The sequence below is a fragment of the Pleurodeles waltl genome, chromosome 7 (assembly GCF_031143425.1).
Source record: "Pleurodeles waltl isolate 20211129_DDA chromosome 7, aPleWal1.hap1.20221129, whole genome shotgun sequence".
In the NCBI taxonomy this organism is placed as follows: Eukaryota; Metazoa; Chordata; class Amphibia; order Caudata; family Salamandridae; genus Pleurodeles; species Pleurodeles waltl.
Window position 1 is genome coordinate 311,848,094 of NC_090446.1, and position 17,893 is coordinate 311,865,986.

The 17,893-nt window shown below is 41.2% G+C and overlaps 1 protein-coding gene across 9 annotated transcripts in view; it reads left to right on the forward strand.

Annotated features, from left to right (window-relative positions):
- The window catches only part of MYBL2 (MYB proto-oncogene like 2), a 337,297-nt gene that overhangs the window by 60,939 nt on the left and 258,465 nt on the right, over window positions 1-17,893 (forward strand). For 5 of the 9 annotated variants that reach the window (XM_069243761.1, XM_069243768.1, XM_069243765.1 and 2 more), the window contains exon 3: window positions 13,167-13,238. The exons of the other annotated variants lie outside the window; for them this stretch is intronic. In XM_069243761.1, the coding sequence (XP_069099862.1) occupies window positions 13,167-13,238 (72 nt within the window). The remainder of the gene's footprint in view (window positions 1-13,166; window positions 13,239-17,893) is intronic. 9 annotated transcript variants of the gene reach the window in all.

Consider the following 17,893-nt stretch of genomic DNA (forward strand, 5'->3'; position numbering starts at 1 on the left):
GAAATTAAAATACAATTTTAAGTTTAATTTCCAGTTTGACAGAGCCATCTGTCAGACTTCAAAAGGATTGACCGGAACCACTGAGATGACTGTTTATGAAAATACTAAAAATGTCAGTTGGCCTGGCAGACATTTCTAAATTTGCCGGGTGGCAGCTCAGTCAGGGCAACTGAGTAATTTACTCCATTACCTTGGCGAAGAAACGACCCACCTGCCAATATTTAAGTTAGATTTCAAAACAAGTGGGGGTGGGCCCTTTTTTTTTTTGGACAGTACGGCCAAGTCACAAAAGAACACAACAGAATACGCCAGTATTGACCAAGTGTTAAAAAGATAATTATTACTATACAGGACCACATGAATTTATCGAAATGATCAGTATGTAATATACGTCATGTTTATAGTTGTTGCCTAAATACATCAACACGACAACCATATTCAAAGATACATTTTTACACATCAAGCTTTATAAGAGCCCATAACATGCACACAATAAAAACATTACAAAATTATTTTTAAGTAATGAACATTTACACAATTTAGAACAAATGCGTCAGTTCTGAAAGTTACATCCCAGAATTGGGGAAATTTCAATCATTACGAGGCCCCTGCACCGTGGGAAAAAGCCAAAAGGAGCACCACTAAAACATAGTTCCTATAGGAGCAAACCTCGGGGATAATGTCTCTAAGTCATTGCAATTCCATATTCCCTGTGTGCCTGTCCAAGCATTAATCTGCACTCACCGGTGTAAAAAGCTGTCCTGTTTCAGACTCTATAGCTGGTCCAGGGTTGTCAGTATGAGTCATGGACCTGAGCTATGAATAAGCAGTTGGCAAGCAGTTACACCTCAGTGGGGTCATCGTCAAAAGTATAGACTTTGGCAGATCTCGTTAACAGGAACTGTCTGCGATATGACTATGCTGGCAAGGGCCATTTCGGTACCGCCTTTTTAAGTTGGGTCATTCATTTGCAAAAAGTGAATGCAAAATGTGCTACTGCTTTTTGAGAAAGTAAATGTACATCTGGCCCCTAGTTTAATGTTGAAAAGGTTCTCAATATCAAGGAGGGTGACTGGCCAAGCTTCAGCATAAATATATTGAATTATAGAAGGGCAACAGGGGCTAATGGATGTTTTTCACTAATGGGTCCTGAGTGGCATGAAATAAACTCCTTCCCCTGGAAACATTTGAAAGATCCTTTGCAGGCAGGTCAGGCCGAGATGCGTTAAGTAGGCATAAGGCTCTTTTGCAGATATTCCCCCCCCCCCCCCCCCCCCCCCCCCCGGACTACTGTTGTCTAGAAGTGGAAATAATTAGTGAATATTCCTTTGTGCTCCTTGTTTTGTTTTTTCTTACCTGGAAAAACTCAACTTCTCTAGCTTTCTGCTTGCACTTCCAGACCACGACCTGGCTGGTCCACTTTGAGTGAAATAAACAAAAAGGCAGAACTGCCTGGAACGTTTTTAAGTACTGACTGTTGGAATACTCTACCTCATTTTCATATAAAGATGGGGCAATTAACACCAGGCAACATAGCAGGATTTCACAGCTGCATTCAAGAGTTTAAAATACATCAGTCTTTAGAAACGCGGTGCTTCTGGGTGTTTTGGTATTCACTTCAAATTTTCTTTGCCACGGTTGTGATCAAAAACCTGGAAAATGTGCTTTAACCTGTCAGGAGAGACTGTCTCGCCTCTACTTCAAAGTAGAGAACAGACCAACTGGTACTTTTGAGGTGCCCTTGCACATGGGAGACACTGGTCAAAAGTGAGGCTGTGAAGGAGCTGAGGTGTGGCAAGCTAAATGTCTTTATTTACTGTGGAAGGATCTGCACTGCTCTGTAAGTATTCCAGGGATCCCCAAGATGCAGTGTGGGATGACTGAACTCCCATCAACAGAGGGCACCTGAGGATTTAAGTCTGTCTATTTTCCACAATATCACCCTACGGCTGCAAAGTGCTGAAATGAGTTATCAGAGCACATCAAAACTGAGAGACACTACAAGGAAACCAGATGAGTGGTTTACTCAGGAGGCACTGTGGTACCAGAGGAGAGCTGCAGCGGTGGAGTAGTCAATTTCGGGAATTAAGAACTCATCTGGGCAAGCAACTAGTTGCCTGGGTGATGGGGATATGTCTGGTCCCCATGGAGGATTCCTAAGTAGCATGATACACTTAGGTGCAGGCATTGTAACCTTTTCGACGCTTGGGTGACAGGTGATGACGCTTCCACCACTTACTTGACATCTGTGTGTTGCTGCAGACCACTGTCAAACACCACCCCATTAAACTGCCTCCCCTCTGGAGACCAGCAGCTGTGCACGTACACCCTGCAAGCAAAACACATCTATGGTAGATTACATCCAATGCGCTAGAAGTAGCAGGAGAGCAGTACTGTTAAGAACTCGCCATTCTGCCTGCCTTGTGTTTGGATGGCTTTTTGTAACCAGTGCAGATCTACGTATTTTTCAAATGTATGTTTTTTTTGTTTTTTTTGTTTTTTGTTTTTCATACCACCTCAAACACATCAACATTTGTTATTGAGTCAAAGTACCAACATTTGTTTTACAAAGGAACACTAAGCCCACAAGCATACAGAAGAGCATTTTCTTAATAATACTTTTTCCCCCGTTAATTTTGGCGACTTAGAAGAAAACTCCTCTCCTTTTGCCATGTATGCATTCACACACCCAGTAAAAATAATAAAATACAAGCACATACAGTAGGAGAAAAGATTGGGTGGTGCACCACTTTAAGTTGTAGACATATTCTTTATATACTAATTGTAGAAGAGTCCCAGATAATTAAACAGGTGATGATACACGGTTTCTGTTCTTTTTCTTCCAAAAATTCTTTTTATTTGATCAAGAATACTTTTTATAACAGTAAGTTGATGAAAGCAAGCAGCCAACGCGTTTCGCCCTATACACTTGGGCTTCTTCAGGGCTGCAAGAGTAACATATAACCATAAAAAAGTTGAATGATAGTGGTATTCCTGATATCATTTAATATGTAAGAACAAACAAGAAAAGTTTTTTACATAAATTTTATAGTGCAAGGCACAAAACAATATTTATATACAGTTGTGATTTATGTCCCAATGGAAAGAAACGATTTTTTATATTTGCCATAATTCCGTGTAAAAGTCAAACTCGAGTTATAAGTGTAGAAAAGAACCGGCAAGGACCATAAGAACTGTGGTAAGTAGAATAATTTAGTGAACCCTAAACGAAAAAGTGCCAGCATTACCATACCAGTGTGTTTAGAGAATATCATTGTGCATGCAATAATGAAAAGCCCTAAAATAGAGCTGAAAAGTAAGATATTTTAAGTGAAACTAAAGTGAGACAGAAGTAGGATAAATGAAAAAATATATAAATTGGTATAACCAACAAACCACCTACCAAATGGTAAGTTCCAAACTGTATTGAAAAGTTGTTTGCAAAATATGACTGAGCACAACCAAGTTTCAGAGTGCTAAAAATAAATAAGAGAAGACAAAAAGAAAAACGATTCATATATCCAAGAAGATGTCACCGATATTGGATAAAAGCGGACTGGGGGGCTTTTGTAAAGGCTCAAGGCGGCATGAAGCCATAACAAAATACATTTAATAAGATAAGGTAAATGATATCCAATTTTAATTAAATACATGGGCCAAGTCGTAATTGCGAGTTAAAGTGCCGTATATCAGCCTTACCTGAAAAGGTATGAATATATGCCGTTTGTCGATAGATAGGTGTAGCAGGCCGGTCAGCGGCAAACCGAAAGAGCAGAGAGACGGGCCCGGCCGTGTTGCCACCCGTCAAGTTAAACAAAGTGAATAGCGCGTGTTGCGGTAGAAGAGAATACTACGAAAAATGCCGGAAATTTATAAAAGACGGCGTACGCGGAAGGGGAATGGAAACATAGTCGACGGACTATGTCTAACGGGCCGCATTGCCCAAATGAAATAAATAGCGGCCATATTAGAAAAGGCAAAAGTGAGCAGTAATCATTTGTGGAAATGTTAAATGAAAAAATATGGAGGATACTTAACAAAAATAAATAGTGAAACAGAAAAAAACTGGAATATGTACATATATGTATGTGTGAACAGGGGGGAAAGAAGGAAAGCACAAGAAAAGGAGAAAGGAAAGAGAGCAAACCGTCCATAGTGGAAAGCCAATTAGGGAGAGAATAACAAAACCCCAATGTGAAAGGAGAAAGTATATATACTCAAGATTGATATTACAATGATAGTTATACTAATGGTCAGACCAATAGTCCCTATATTTATACAATCTCCGTTGTAATAAACAAGTAATCCATTAGCATAAAACAAACATTTGTTACAATAGTAATATCATAACAGCAAGATAATTACCACCTGGTAGTCATGTAACCATAAACAAAATATTGTCAAAAAATAATAAGTCCTATATTGCAAAGTGTAGAACAATCTCAATCATTGTATACAAAGTTGTAACATTTTTTAGTAAGATACTCAAAAGAAATTAACTATATACTGAAAGGGAATATTAATATATACAACAAGCCCATTACAGGAAATAATGAAACTCATGGTCCGTATTATGTCCCAACTCGACTGAACGTAAACGACAGATCCAGGCTGCTTCTCTCTGACGTAATTGCAGTTCTCTATTACCCCCCCTGGGATTTGGTGGGATATGGTCAATCCCGTGAAATGAGATTACATCATCATGTTTGTGCATCAATGCCATATGCAATGAAAGCGGATATCGGTTATCATTGTTCTTAATAGCACGTATATGCTCCTGTATTCGGTGTTTGAGCAATCTAATGGTACTACCCACATACATTTTATTACATGTGCATTTGAGAATATAGATCACAAATTTAGTGATACAGTTGATAAGACTTTTGATGGTAAAGACCCCTGTATTGTTATAACAGAAAGTGCTAGTTTTATCCAGACCAAAAGCACAGACATTGCATTCATGGCATGTATAAAAGCCCAAAGGCTTGGCTGGGAGCCAAGTGGATACATTAGGTACAGATACATAACTCGGACAGAGAAAATTTCTCAATGTTTTGCCTCTTCGATAGGTAATTCGAGGTGTTTCAGAAAGAGACCCTTTGGTTATACCAATTTATATATTTTTTCATTTATCCTACTTCTGTCTCACTTTAGTTTCACTTAAAATATCTTACTTTTCAGCTCTCTTTTAGGGCTTTTCATTATTGCATGCACAATGATATTCTCTAAACACACTGGTATGGTAATGCTGGCACTTTTTCGTTTAGGGTTCACTAAATTATTCTACTTACCACAGTTCTTATGGTCCTTGCCGGTTCTTTTCTATACTTATAACTCGAGTTTGACTTTTACACGGAATTATGGCAAATATAAAAAATTGTTTCTTTCCATTGGGACATAAATCACAACTGTATATAAATATTGTTTTGTGCCTTGCACTATAAAATTTATGTAAAAAACTTTTCTTGTTTGTTCTTACATATTAAATGATATCAGGAATACCACTATCATTCAACTTTTTTATGGTTATATGCTACTCTTGCAGCCCTGAAGAAGCCCAAGTGTATAGGGCGAAACGCGTTTTCTGCTTGCTTTCATCAACTTACTGTTATAAAAAGTATTCTTGATCAAATAAAAATAATTTTTGGAAGAAAAAGAACAGAAACCGTGTATCATCACCTGTTTAATTATCTGGGACTCTTCTACAATTAGTATATAAAGAATAGGTCTACAACTTAAAGTGGTGCACCACCCAATCTTTTCTTCTTTAACAATTGGGGTGTTTTTTTCACCCCTGTGGTTCCTTAGTGCAGCAGGAATTTTTGTGGAGGTGCACACTACATTCTACTTTTTAATATTATTTGTGTTTATTGTGATTACTTGGAAACTATTAGGGATTGATGCGTCTCTTTATGAGCTTGCTGCACTCTGTTTAATTCACATACAGTAGGAAATGGAAACAAATTGTAGTCTGCCATGGGTATTGCTGTTATAACTATAAAGTTTCCCTCAATCTTGATGCAAGTTGTATAGTTATCCTACCAGCTATGTGAAAACAATGCTCAGCACAGAAACTAGTAAACTAAGAACATGCTTCAGGTAATAACATAATAAGAGTACATGTTTAGGCACCTCGCATAAGCATTAGTTCAATGCCAAGCATATGTGAAAAATGATTTTCCACTGGAAGTTGAATGTTTGTGTTCATAATTAAATGTCTATAGCCAAAGCAGAGAGCTCACTCTGAATATTGTTTAAGCCTTCCTAAAATCCCCTGAGGTTGAGTAATGTAGAAGTAAGAGACTCTCTTTAGTTAAAAAGGACTCTTGCCCACCCAAACCACTAGTGTCATGCTTCGTCCTTGGGGGATCAGCTGAGCTCTTGACTTTTTTGGTGAGGTGGGCCAGGAGGGGTAGCTATATCAAGAAAGAAAAAAAAGAGACAAATTACAAAGAATGTTTTGTGCAAACACTTTATTTTAAAACTAAATACTGGCACAGTATAAGTGTATTGCTGCTGGTCCTCTAGGACATCATATGTAGTTGTCAGTGAGGTAAGATGACTTTCTTCTGGACTACAAATATATATAACTGTTTTTGACATTGCATGCCACGCATTACAGACCATACTGAGATGCTTCCTCCTCGAATGCCCTGCATAACATACTATACTGAGATACTTCCTCAGTGAGAAACCAGCAGATTCAAAAACAAGTCTTAATTACTATTTCCATAGTTTGGAATCTTTGTACTTATGATAACACGGGAAAACGCCGCACACAGTCTCACAGGCAACCACATATGGCTGAAACATGTTGACCCTTTGCTGTGGGAGCCATTGAAACTCTATCAACACCATTTCCTGGTTTTAACCTTGCAAAGGTTCTAAAAATAAATTTTGATAAGATACCGGATACCTGCAGGCAATTTTAGATGGAGAGCCCTCACATAGAAACTTGAGAGCGCTGCTGATCCTTATCGTAGAGCCCACCCAGATACACAAGGTATTGTGGCTGAGTACCCACAGATGTAGCATGCGGGTCCATTTAAACAAAAAGGAATGACCCATTGGGAATTTTAGTGCAGCTTTAACAGTATTCATGGTTAAAAGGATTCATTAAGTAGAGTGTACCCATAAATAAACCTTTCACTCTCCCGTTCTTGGTTGGCATAATTAAATGTCAGCAAAGTGTAATGGTAGGCATTTACTTTCTACTGTCACATTCATTTCTAAGCTTACTGACACAAAGTGAACTGAACCTGAAAACCTTTGGAAAATATTTGTGTGCCCATGAAAATAGTCTTGCAAATAATCTGTTTTCATGTAAAGATTACCTAAAATTGTTGCAAGTGGTTATTGACATGGTAACAACATTTAGTACGTTGTACTGTTTACACAGTTTGAGAAACATGTCCATGAAAGTCTTTTGAAATATTTAGATGCACAATATAAAAATGTATACTGTTTGTTGGGGGGGAAAAAAAAAAAAATACTGATCATTTTCCAAAAGTCTTACAATTAAAACACAACGTCAGTATTACAGTAACAGCCCTGAGAAAAATTTGTGAGCAGTGAAAATATTATTCAGAGACTGTCCATGTTCTCAGGGCTGTGGAAAAATGCATGTATTAAGTAGTTGAATAAATATTAGCTAAAAGCTCTGCATATCCACTCGACTAATGTAAGCATTACATTGACACAGGACATTGTTCAGTCACAAAACTTAAACAACAAATGCCACCAAAATGTCCCTGGTAGGGAAGCTGAACTGGGGTGTTTTTGTTTAGCGTATGAAAGGTGTGAGGTGAGTTCAGAGAAGGAACAATGGAGGAGATGGGTGATGGGGTCAAAAGTAAAACATAAATTAATAATGGAATCCCAAGCAGGACTGAGATGGGCAGGAGAAGCCACAGACCAGCTGGAGAAAGTGAGGAAAAGAATGACAAAGCGGGTGGAAAACATGAAAGAAACTGAGAGTAATAAAAATTTCATAGGGCTGAAAAACAACTGAGAAGTGAAAACCAATAAAGTCGGAAGCCCTACAGTGTTGTGGAAGAAAATGTTATGACATGGTGAACAATAAAAGAAAATGCATGTGGCTGAGCAGAAAAAACAATTCTGGGTGGGGAGACAGCGTGAGCAAACTATGCGTGGGGAATGATCAGTAGTGCGGGGTCATGAATTTCAGAGGGTGACGCAGACCATGAGAAAAGGCCATATAGGAATAGCCGTCGATGAACGTGGTTTGAGGGTGGTGGTGGGGGAGGAGGGTTGTCAGAGGTTCTAGTGGGGGCATAGAATGAAAGAACAAATTGAAGAAGATAAGGGAAGAACACCGTGCACAGGCATGGGTGAAGCAACACATGAGGTGGGATGATTACAAAACATGCACCAATGGTGTGATGAAAGAAAACAAAAACAGTAGTTCCTGAAATATGAGCAAAATGACCGGTAACCTAGCAGCTATCACCGACAACCATTCTGGACCCTGTCATGTTTAGGAAGTCTGCAGTGACGACATAACAATCTGTCACAAGTATCTGGTGAGAAGGTCTGCAAAATTCGAAAATCCATCAAAGGTTTCACAATTCTAATTTTGTGTGGTATTAGAGACCTTGCAGCACAAGCCACTTGCAAATCCCCATATTATTGAATTAGTTCTAATCAAACAGGCTGAACATTTTCCAACTATGACAAAGTCCTCTGTGCTTCGTTTCATCAAGAGATATAGGCTAGTCATTTAGAACAAGATCCTGCTTCATTGGACTACATTCACCTTCCAGTCATTCATTTTGCCAGCCGTACAGACATGTGGGCCAGCATCAACATCCCCTCCAAGCTTTTGTGATGGATGAAACTGAACACCATTCCGGAGGAAAATCTGTGGCACATACTGCCTTGACTATGAAGGAAGTAAGTTTAATTGTTTCCTTGGTCTGGGTGATCGTTCCTGTGGGAGACAACACAAATGTTTTTGGAGGATCTGTCCGAGATAAAGAAATGATGGCAGTAGTGAAAGGCTATTTTTCGTCCAACTGCATTATCTACTAACATACCTGGAATTCTTAGACCGCAGTAAACTAAGATATTTTCTGAAGGGGAGTACTGTGTCATATTAACATGCAGACATTGCTATTTGCCTTCATCTTGTATATTAGAATGCCCTGGTTTCCAAAGCCTTGGAGAAAAATGCCACATTACATTCGTTTCTTACAAGGCTTGAGACATCAGCATTTTTGGTAATTCTTAAGGCATCAATTGTCTTGTCATCAGTAAGACTCAAAGCCATAATTCTGATGATGAGGCCGAGGCCAAAGGTAGAAACAACCTTCCACCTCAATGCAAGGCTTCTGGCTGTAGCACAAGGACTTCCACAATTCATAGTTTAGCAGACTAGTAATGTGGTGTCACATGGAAATGTAACACTGAATAACAAAACACAACATATAAGTCCCTTTGAGAGGACTACCTTTGTTCCTTCTATGCCTTCCAAAAACCATTAGCACTCCTGCCCTCTCTATCCTATCTCATAAGGATGTATGTTACTTCAGAAGTAGGTGATTGAGTAAGGGCTCAATACTTGTAAGGATAAGCATCTGTCAGGAATCTTCTCTAGCATTTTCAGAGGGCTTACGAAGGAATCATGACCTATGCAGGACTCCTAAAGGTGCATGAATTATTTTACTGCACTGTTTTTTTGTTCCAATTTCTGGAGTATGGTTGTGTATTTACCATGGAACCTACAAGGAGTATGTCCACAACCTCAAACTCATAATTTGGAATATTACTGGTAACCAACAAGCACTTTTATTTAAATTTCCTACTTTTCTGTGTGAAATCTGCTCGGACACCTCTCATTTTCAAGTGTGTAGCTTTGTTAGCTACTTATGTCAACAGGAGAATATCTGTCTGTGGACACTTTTTTGCAACTTGCATGAGAAGATAAATTCAAGACTTGTAGATCACAATAAGAACCATGTCTACAGATAACCTTAGATAAATCCATGCTCTCCTCTATGAAAATCTTTCCTCCATTAGAATTTAAGATACTCAAACCTTGGAAAAGCATATCCTTAGGAGAGGATTTTTTTTTTCTGTTAGGAATTGCCGGTTTCTTAATGTTGAACCTCTTCTAGTGACTGATCTTATCTCTCCGTGTTTGATAGCCTTATCAGTTATAGTAATCTTAGATTTGATGAGAAACTAATGCACAGATTGTAGAGTATGGCAGCTTTGCTAAACGTTCTCTGGTAGGCATAGAATGGAAACCTGTGGATAAGGCCTGTGACACCTGCATGCAGTGTTAATCACATTCAGGCCGCATACCCTGGGAACTTAAGTGGTATTACATAACAACAAAGTTCTTAAAAAATTTATCCAACCCTGCTACATGAAGGGATGTTGCTTTTCTATGTAAATACGTATATTGCTACTAACATTTTTGGGTGTGAACACTGCTCTCTTGTGTTATAGGAACAAGACAAAATTTAACCAGTCTTGTCTGTTTTGCCTTTTGTGGCTCAGCCGTCATAATGCAGTCTAAGTAACCTTTGTTCAACTCTCTTCGCCCATCAATGAAATCCAGTTGGTTCTAGCTGAAAATTTAGAATTCATAGTAGCAGCAGTACACCTCTGTTGGCCTAGTCTTTCAGTTTCCAGAGAAAGCTGATCGTAGTATGACTAATAGCATTTCTTAGTTTACATGTGTAGCAGTTCCATGGCCTATTGACCTTGATGGCCTCTTGCATACAAATAGTTCCTTTGTCATGTTTATGGGTGAGATGTTTTTAAATTGAGGTGTTAGGCGGGTTGGGAGCACACTGCCTCACATCCCAGTCGAGTTCGCCTACTCTCTACTGATGAGGGGCAACTACCCTGAAACACGTGTATAGAGATGAACAGCAATGACTGCACTAACTTTAGTGAAAAACTACGGACACTTTCAAGTAAGCATTAAATTTGAACTGCATTTACCAGGATGCAAAGGGGCGAACTCGACTGGGATGTGAGGCAGTGTGCTCCCAACCCGCCTTCCTGTTAAAAGGCTCCCTTGAGCCATTGAGCTGACGAGCTCTGGAGACGCACCTGTGAGCGGTACTAGACCTGAGACGATTTTGGCAGCATTTCCAGCAACCCCAGATATTTTTTGATGCTTTCTACTCTCTACTGATGAGGGGCAACTACCCTGAAACACGTGTATAGAGATGAACAGCAATGACTGCACTAACTTTAGTGAAAAACTACGGACACTTTCAAGTAAGCATTAAATTTGAACTGCATTTACCAGGATGCAAAGGGGCGAACTCGACTGGGATGTGAGGCAGTGTGCTCTCAACCCGCCTTCCTGTTAAATCGAGGTGTTAGCCTGAAACTCCTGGAACTGATCTGTTAAAAATGGATCATGGTTTCCCATCATGTATTAAGCATCTTAAGATGTTAGCTGTTTCAGCCTCCTGAATCCTAGAGCAAAATGACTGCACACTGAACTCTGTACCTCTGAGGAGCTTCAAACTTATGGAATCTTGACAGCTTAGAAAATCGATGTTCGTATCAACCACCTGGAGCTTATTCTTCTTTTTGAAACTTGTACCTTTCTTTGCTGTCCTCTAGGGGGACGCCATTGAAGCCCTAATGGCCAGCATCGTGGTTTGCCATTATTTTGCTGCCATATATTTTCACTTTTGGACTACTCCCTCCCTTTTCTTCGTATTGCTTCCCATTTAGAGGAGAATATCAAAACAAATACACTGAGCAGAAATCACCATACTCCACAGGAGTGGTCTTTTTTTTTTTTCCTCAAATTCGGTTGTTGATTTCTGAACTTTCCACAAATATATGATCTTACTTCTGAGAATAACACTGCATGGAGTTTTGCCTCTTGAAAAGGACTTTATGATTGTCACCCTTTAAGATTCTCTGCTTGACATCAAAGTGCAATAATGATCAAGCATCCAATAGGCCCTGTGTTAAGCTGATTAATATTTGTGGCAGAGCCCTCTCTTGCCAGGGTCCTAGTCTCAGAAACAAAACCTCTCACTTCATTAAGCTCAATCTTCCCTGGGGAAGTCCCCGACTGCCCACTTGTTCTAAAGCTTGAGGCACCCACTTGCTACCCTGCTGTGGAAAACAAATGAGATTGTTCAACTCTGAAATTAAACTGACAATATTGTTTGCCTTCACTAGTTTTCTTTATTGCACTCTTGCTTCCTTGCACACCACCAGAGAGCCTGCTTCATTAAAATTTCACTTTAGCATTTTTGGAGCTCTAGTAAGAAACTCTCACCATGGGAGCTACTGGAAAGGAATCCTCAGGAAGCAATACAAGTGAGCGAGTTGGCCTAATTACTGATCTAGTGTTTAAACCCCACCACAGGTTCCATCAGAGACGTCCGATCTTCCGTATATACAAAAAAACAAAAAGCATTTCATACTGGTTATTCCACATTGCATTGTTGTAGCTCTTAAGCTCCTAAGATTGGCTAGTGACTCAACCCCATCAACCTCCGATATTTTACAGAACGTTTAATCTCCATCCCATCTTCCCTCATCCTGCCCTTCATAAAAAGTGTTAGAACTTTAGTTTGATTAGAAACTGGCTTCTATTCTCCCAGCGCATTTTGCAGGCAGAAGTTACTTCCAGGATAATATAATCCTGGCCATATCTTAACCAGCCTTGTTTTCACCATGTGGCTCATTTAGCTACAGTTCTTGTTAGAGCTAGCTAAAAGTTTCAGTGGTTTCTGCTGCTTTGACATACAGGCTACTGGGCACTGGCACACTGACTTGCTCTCATGTCCAGTTTTGAAGGGAACCCTTATTTTAACTTTGTCTTTAGGTTAGATTTGGGCAAGTCACCCCGATTTTGCAATTGTCATTCCATTTTACAATCTTTCACATTTCTTAAAGCTCCTGTCTGTCAGTTAAAATACTGTTATCTCCTTGGGCTTGGATGTGTACAATGTTCTGCTCATAGCATTGTGCAGTGCTCTATAAAATCAAGTAACCTAAGCTAATAAACTGAGTTTGCACTAATAGGGGTGAGCTTGCATACTCTGTACCCTATCCACATCCCATTGCTGTCATTCCAAATCCAACTTCATGTCCCTCTATAGCATGTCGTAGATATTGTACTAATGTCCTCTACGTGCCTACTGTATATTCTGCAGGATGACCGGTTGAAATTATTGGTGAACAAATTTGAGCAAAACGAATGGAAGCTGATTGCCAGCACTTTCCCCGTAAGTATGCTTGACAGCTTTGGTTGTGGAACTGTATACATTGTTTTCACTGATTTTAGTTTTAGTGTCACGTTGGTCTAGGTGAACATAGATTCTTTTGAGATGTTGCTAACCTTTATTTAATTAACTGTAATATAAAGGTATATATGTGTTCGATGGCATGTGTAGCTGCAGATACACATGCTGCGCACTGTTCCTGCCATGTAGTGTTGGGCTCAGAGTGTTACAAGTTGTTTTTCTTCGAAGAAGTCTTTTCGAGTCACTGGATTGAGTGACTCCTCCCTTTCGGCTCCATTGCGCATGGGCATCGACTCCATCTTAGATTGTTTTCTTTCCGCCATCGGGTTCGGACGTGTTCCTCTTCGCTGCGTACTTCGAATCGGGAAAGTTTAAGAAATCATTGAAAATCCTTCGGTTTTGTTGCGTTTGGGACCGGTTTTCTATAGATACATCGGCACCGATGAGACAACCGCTTCGGCGGCCCTTCGGGGCTTCCGCAATCAGCCGAGGCCTGGTCGGCCTGACCACACCCGTTGTCGAAGACTCATGGACCGGACCCCCTTCCGTTTCTGTCCGACGTGCCACGCCAAGTATCCTTATACAGACCAGCATCGGGTCTGTAATCTGTGTTTGTCACCAGAACACAGAGGGGATACCTGTGAGGCCTGCAAGGCTTTCCGGTCGAAGAAGACCTTGAGAGATCGACGAGCGAGGCGCTTGAAGATGGCATCGAAGTCGACACAACACCTCGACGTCGAGGAGGAAGAGATGGCTATCTTGATCCAGGGTTTGGAATCGGACAACTCCGACGGAGACCGACCACCGACGGCAGGACAAAAAGTGAGTACGACTGCCCGACCCAGAGTCAGACGAAAAAACAGAAGGCCTCGGGGATGTCACTGCCGGAAGGCCATGGCTCGACCCACAAGAAAAGCGGTGACCAAATAACATCTTCGGCACCGAAAAAGGCCAAGATTGTGCCGAAGTCTTCCGACTCTCAGGTCGAGAAAGCAGCATCGAAAAGAGTTGACATTGATTGGTCGAATCGAATAAGCCTCGAAAGAGCCTCTCGGAGCCGAGACCGACCGTAACCATGGGTGTTTCGGTACCGAAAAAAACGGCTTCGGAGCCGAAAAAGACTTTTTATACAGAAGAACATGGGCTCTCCCAGCAACTTAAAGAGAGGCTCAGGTTTGAGCAGGAGCTAGATTTGGAAGAGCTTGACGAAACCCAACCAAGGTTACAAATCCAGAAAGACACAGGAAAAATTCAAACCATCCCTCCGCTCAAGTTTAAAAGAAAATTGGCTTTTCACGCAGAGACTTAAACTGACCAGCCAAGAGCAAAGGTGGTTAGAGAAAGGTCACCAATCCCACATTTCTCACCAGAGATGTTGCTACCTCACTCGCCACAACGGACAAGGTCACCAGTTGGCACACCAACTGCACAGTCACCCACACATACTGTGCAGACGCAGGACGATGCAGACCCCTGGGACCTATACGACCCACCAGTTTCAGACAACAGTCCTGAGCGTTATCCTTCAAAGCCATCTCCTCCAGAGGATAGCACATCCTACACGCAAGTACTGGCTAGAGCGGTGACATTCCAAAATGTCACTATGCACTCAGAACCAGTGGAGGATCGCTTTCTTTTCAATACACTGGCGTCCACGCATGCGTCATATCAAAGCCTGCCAATGTTACCAGGCATGCTTAAGCATGCACAACAGGTCTTCCAAGAACCGGTCAGGGGAAGGGCCATTACACCGCGGGTGGAGAAAAAATATAAACCTCCCCCTTCAGACCCTGTGTTTATTACACAGCAGCTCCCTCTGGACTCTGTTGTAGTGGGAGCCGCAAGAAAGCGGGAAAATTCACAATCGTCAGAGGATGCTCCACCCCCTGATAAAGAAAGCCGTAAATTCGACGCTGCAGGGAAAAGAGTGGCGTCGCAAGCGGCCAACCAGTGACGTATTGCCAATTCACAGGCCCTCCTCGCCCGTTACTACAGAGCACATTGGGACAAAATGCAGGATATTATTCAGCATTTACCAAAAGAACATCAAAAACGGGCTCAACATGTGGTGGAGGAGGGACAGGCCATCTCCAACAACCAAATCCGTTCTGCACTGGACTCTGCCGATACAGCAGCACGAACTGTCAACACAGCAGTTACCATCAGGAGACATGCATGGCTACGCAGTTCTGGGTTCAAACTAGAAATACAGCAAGTGGTATTAAACATGCCGTTCAACCAGCAGCAACTATTTGGGCCGGAGGTGGACACTGCGATAGAAAAAATGAAGACTGACACAGACCCGGCCAAAGCCATGGGCGCGCTCTACTCTTCCCAGTATAGGGGAACATTTAGGAAGCCACAGTTTAGGGGAGGGTTTAGACAGCAACCCTCAGAGCCATCCACCTCCCAAACAAAACCCACCTACCAGTCTCAATACCAGAGAAGGGGGGTTTCGTGGTTCATACAGGGGACAATACCCAAGAGCAAGGGGACAATTTCAGCCTGCCAAGCAGACCCCCAGTAACAAGCAGTGACTTCAATGTCGCACATCCCCAACACACATGACTAGTGGGGGAAGATTAACAAAATACCACAAACATTGGTCAGACATAACCACGGACACATGGGTTCTATCAATTATCCAATAAGGTTACTGCATAGAGTTCACACATTTCCCTCCAGATGTTCCCCCAAGGACGCACAAACTGTCAGCACAACATCTAGACCTACTACAAATAGAGGTGCAAGCACGATTAACAAAACAAGCCATAGAACTAGTACTACACCATCAAAAAGGAACAGGGATTTATTCCCTATATTTCCTTATTCCCAAAAAAGACAAAACACTATGACCAATTCTAGATCTCAGGACGTTCAACCTCTTCATCAAATCAGATCATTTCCACATGGTCACACTACAAGACGTAGTTCCCTTGCTAAAACAGGAACAATACATGGCAACACTGGATTTAAAGGATGCGTATTTCCACATACCCATCCATCCATCTCGCAGGAAATACCTCAGATTTTTCATACAGGGCAAACATTACCAATTCAAAATATTGCCCTTCGGGATAACAGCACCCAGAGTATTTACAAAATGCCTCGCTGTAGTAGCAGCTCATATAAGGAGACATCATATGCACGTATTCCCATATCTAGACGATTGGCTAATAAAAGCCAACACTCCACACGTGTCAGTCACACGCAGTATGTAATAGATACTCTACACAAACTAGGGTTTTCTATAAATTACCAAAAATCTCACTTGCAACCATCCCAAATACAACAATACTTGGGAGCAACACGCAAAAAGCAATTGCCACTCCAAGCCCACAAAGAGTTCAATCGTTTCAAAATATAGTGTCAAGCATACAACCAAACCAACAGTACACAGTCAGGTTTGTAATGAAACTACTAGGCATGATGTCCTCATGCATTGCTATTGTCCCAAACGCACGGCTACACATGCGGCCCTTACAACAGTGCCTAGCAAAACAATGGACGCAGGCACAGGGTCAACTTCCAAGATCTAGTGTTGATAGACCGCCAAACACACTCTTCGCTTCAATGGTAGAACCATGTAAATTTAAACAAAGGGTGGCCATTTCAGGACGTAGTGCCTCACGCCATTATTACAACAGACGCTTCCATGACTGGATGGGGAGCACACCTTAACAATCACAATATACAAGGTCAATGGGATAATCGACAAAAACAACTTCACATAAATCACTTAGAACTACTAGTGGTCTCCCTAGCACTAAAAGCTTTTCAACCCCTTCTAGTCCACAAACACATTCTTGTCAAAACAGACAATATGACAACAATGTACTATCTAAACAAACCAGGGGGGACACACTCGTCACAACTATGCCTCCTAGCACAAAAAATTTGGCATTGGGCAATTCATAACAACATTCGCCTGATAGCGCAATATATACCAGCCATTCACAATCCGTTAGCAGACAATCTCAATTGAGATCACCAGCGAACTCGAGTGGGAAATACATCCCCAGATTCTACAAGATTACTTCTACCGCTGGGGGACACCAGACATAGATCTGTTTGCAACAAAACGCAAAATGCCAAAACTTTGCATCCAGGTCCCCACACCCTCAGTCCAAGGGCAATGCTCTATGGATCACTTGGTCAGGGATATTTGCTTACGCTTTCCCCCTCTCCCACTCATCCCTTTCCTAGTCAACAAACTGGGTCAAAACAAACTCAAACTAATACTCATAGCACCCATGTGGGCTCGCCAACTGTGGTACACCACACTGTTGGACTTCTCAGTAGTACTTCACATCAAACTCCCAAACAGACCAAATCTGTTAACACAACACAAACAACAGATCAGACACCCCAATCCAGCGTCGCTCACCCTAGCAATCTGGCTCCTGAAGTCTTAGAATTTGGCTAGCTAAACCTTTCAAATGAGTGTATTGAAGTCATTAAACAGGCAAGAAAACCGACAACAAGGCATTGTTATGCTAATAAATGGAAAAGGTTTGTTTTCTACTGCCAAGCAAACCAAATCACACCGTTAGAGGCCTCCATACAAAACATTGTGAGCTACTTACTACACCTACAAAAAGCAAATCTTGCTTTTTCGTCCATCAAAATTCATCTCA